Raw genomic sequence first — 2,315 nt, 5'->3', positions numbered from 1 at the left:
AGAGAGGAGTAAACATACCATTGTTGGCTTCTTTACGATCAGTCATGTTGTATACCTCATACCATAAAGACATGATCCGTTTAAATGATCAATATTTTAATGTCACTAATAGTATTAATATTACTAGAGTTCTAATGCTCGCTGTCGGTTTATGGCCTTATCAACAATCTATCTTAACTAGACTTCAGTACATTTTCATCTCTATTTTATTAGCAACAAATATTATATTTCAGGTAAGAAATTATTACGATAATAAGAATAATAACATCTTTATTATTTACTATATCGAAAATTATCATATTATTTATCTCATTCTATTATTACAATGATTTTGTATTAAACATATTGAAATTATTAAGTATACTTGTAAATAATATTAAATAAAATGATCGACTTGCAGCTAACAACATTCATAACATTTAAATGTACTACGGACCACTTCATAAAGATTCTGTCTTCCATATCTTTTCACACTTTTTTTATAATAAAGTATAACATATACTATTTTTATATTAAAGATGTGAGTTGATAATTTATGGAGTATTTCTCAAACAGGATACAATTTTTTCTTATAATAATTTAACTTAAAACATAATTTTGATGTATATATATAAACAATATAAAAAGTTGGAATGATAGGTGAAGAATTTACTAGTGCAGCTTCAACATATACAAAATGAATTAAAGGACAAAAATGAAATCACTATTATAAAAAAATATGACTACAGTGCGAAATGTTATACGACGGCACTTATAAGTAAGATATTTTTATTGTTAGCATGTGAGGCCACATTCCTAATTTAACATGTCATTAAATGGAGACAATTAGTGTTTTGGCTAGATAATATATTTATACATACATATTAAACATATAATTTGTCTGATAAGTATATTGAAGTATTTACACATTTTGTGATAAATAATACATGTGTTTATAAATAAAATAAAGGGATAGTTATCAGTTGTTTTTTAAGATACGATTCTAATTGCACTCAAAAATAATATACACCTGTATAGTGCAAAAAACATACACATTAGTAATTTAAATAATAATTTCCTTGTAATGTTTTTTTAGTAACCTGTGTTTGGGTAATATTTGCTTTAATTCTAATTCAACTTTGGCCAAACATGATTGATGTTAATTTAACGATGAATGTATCTCATTCATATCGTTTCCTTTCAATGACGGAATATTTTATCGATCAAGAAAAGTATTTTCTTTTAATTTTTTTACATAGTAACGTAGTCTTTTGCATCGGGATGACTGTTCTGTTAGCAATAGGTACAATGCTTATTATGTTTATTCATCATATCTGTGGAATGTTTGGAATTGCCAGGTATGAATATAGAAATAATCTACATAAGGAAATAATAATCATTTTGCCATTTAAAAAATAAAGATATAATTTTAATTGAAAAATTATCGATGAGTTACTGTATAATTGCGACACAAACATTTACAGTTATCGTATCGAGCAAGCAATAAACATCAACATTTTACAAAATGTTACGATAAAGAAGATTTTGATGACCAAAGGCATAATTCGTGCCGTAGATATACATCGCCAAGCTATGAAGTTTGTATTATAACGCGACAATAATTATTTCATATATTAACTAATATTTTTTGCTTTTGAAGATTAACCAAGTATATCCAGTCCACATTCGAAATAATGATGTTAGGTTTAATAGTATGTGGAATAGTTTGCACGGGTCTCAACCTGTTTCAAGTATGTTTTTGAACTTATATATGAATGCTGTTCCAAAAGTATCCTAGATAGTACACAAGTTCAAAAGGAATTTTCTTTCGTATATTCAGTCGTATGTCAATTGTGAGTTTATTTTCAGATACAAAAAGAATTTTCTTCAGAATTTTTAGAAAAAGAATTCTTTTTGCATCTAAAAATGAGTTCAGAATTAATGATATATGACTGACAAGTTTCTTTTAACTCTCTGTACTGCTATTTGGGATGTGTATTAGTCATAGACATAGTATTCTACATCTATGGTATTAGCAATACTGCTTAGTTAGTATGGAAAAAAAATAATCCTTAAAGGGGAACACAACTATGACGAGTTCAAAAAATCGATTTTTTTTTGCATTTTTGTAATGTTTGAGGTCTTAAAAATATGTCCCTAAAATATTATGTTGAAATTCACAATGGAACTATAGTAACTATATAATAAAATAGCACGTGTTCAGATATATATGTCCGGCCGCATAAAACTTTAAACGCGTTTTTCTCGAAACCACGTTTTCGTAGCTGGGCGCTCGTATATTTCGGCTAATTTTTATCCGAATGACTTGATTTTTG

The 2,315-nt window shown here is 27.1% G+C and overlaps 1 protein-coding gene across 1 annotated transcript; it reads left to right on the top strand.

Annotated features, from left to right (window-relative positions):
* Positions 1–1,166: 1,166 nt before the first annotated feature.
* On the top strand, positions 1,167–1,730 carry LOC105461029 (the record flags this gene model as incomplete). Its single annotated transcript, XM_011707522.1, has 3 exons — positions 1,167–1,337; positions 1,464–1,577; positions 1,640–1,730. Coding segments are annotated over exons 1-3 (360 nt in total), but the record flags the coding sequence as incomplete, so codon positions are not given.
* Positions 1,731–2,315: the final 585 nt, after the last annotated feature.

Source organism: Wasmannia auropunctata, unplaced genomic scaffold, assembly GCF_000956235.1.
Source record: "Wasmannia auropunctata unplaced genomic scaffold, wasmannia.A_1.0 LD310616.1, whole genome shotgun sequence".
In the NCBI taxonomy this organism is placed as follows: domain Eukaryota; kingdom Metazoa; phylum Arthropoda; class Insecta; order Hymenoptera; family Formicidae; genus Wasmannia; species Wasmannia auropunctata.
This window is presented reverse-complemented; position numbering and strand designations above follow the sequence as displayed.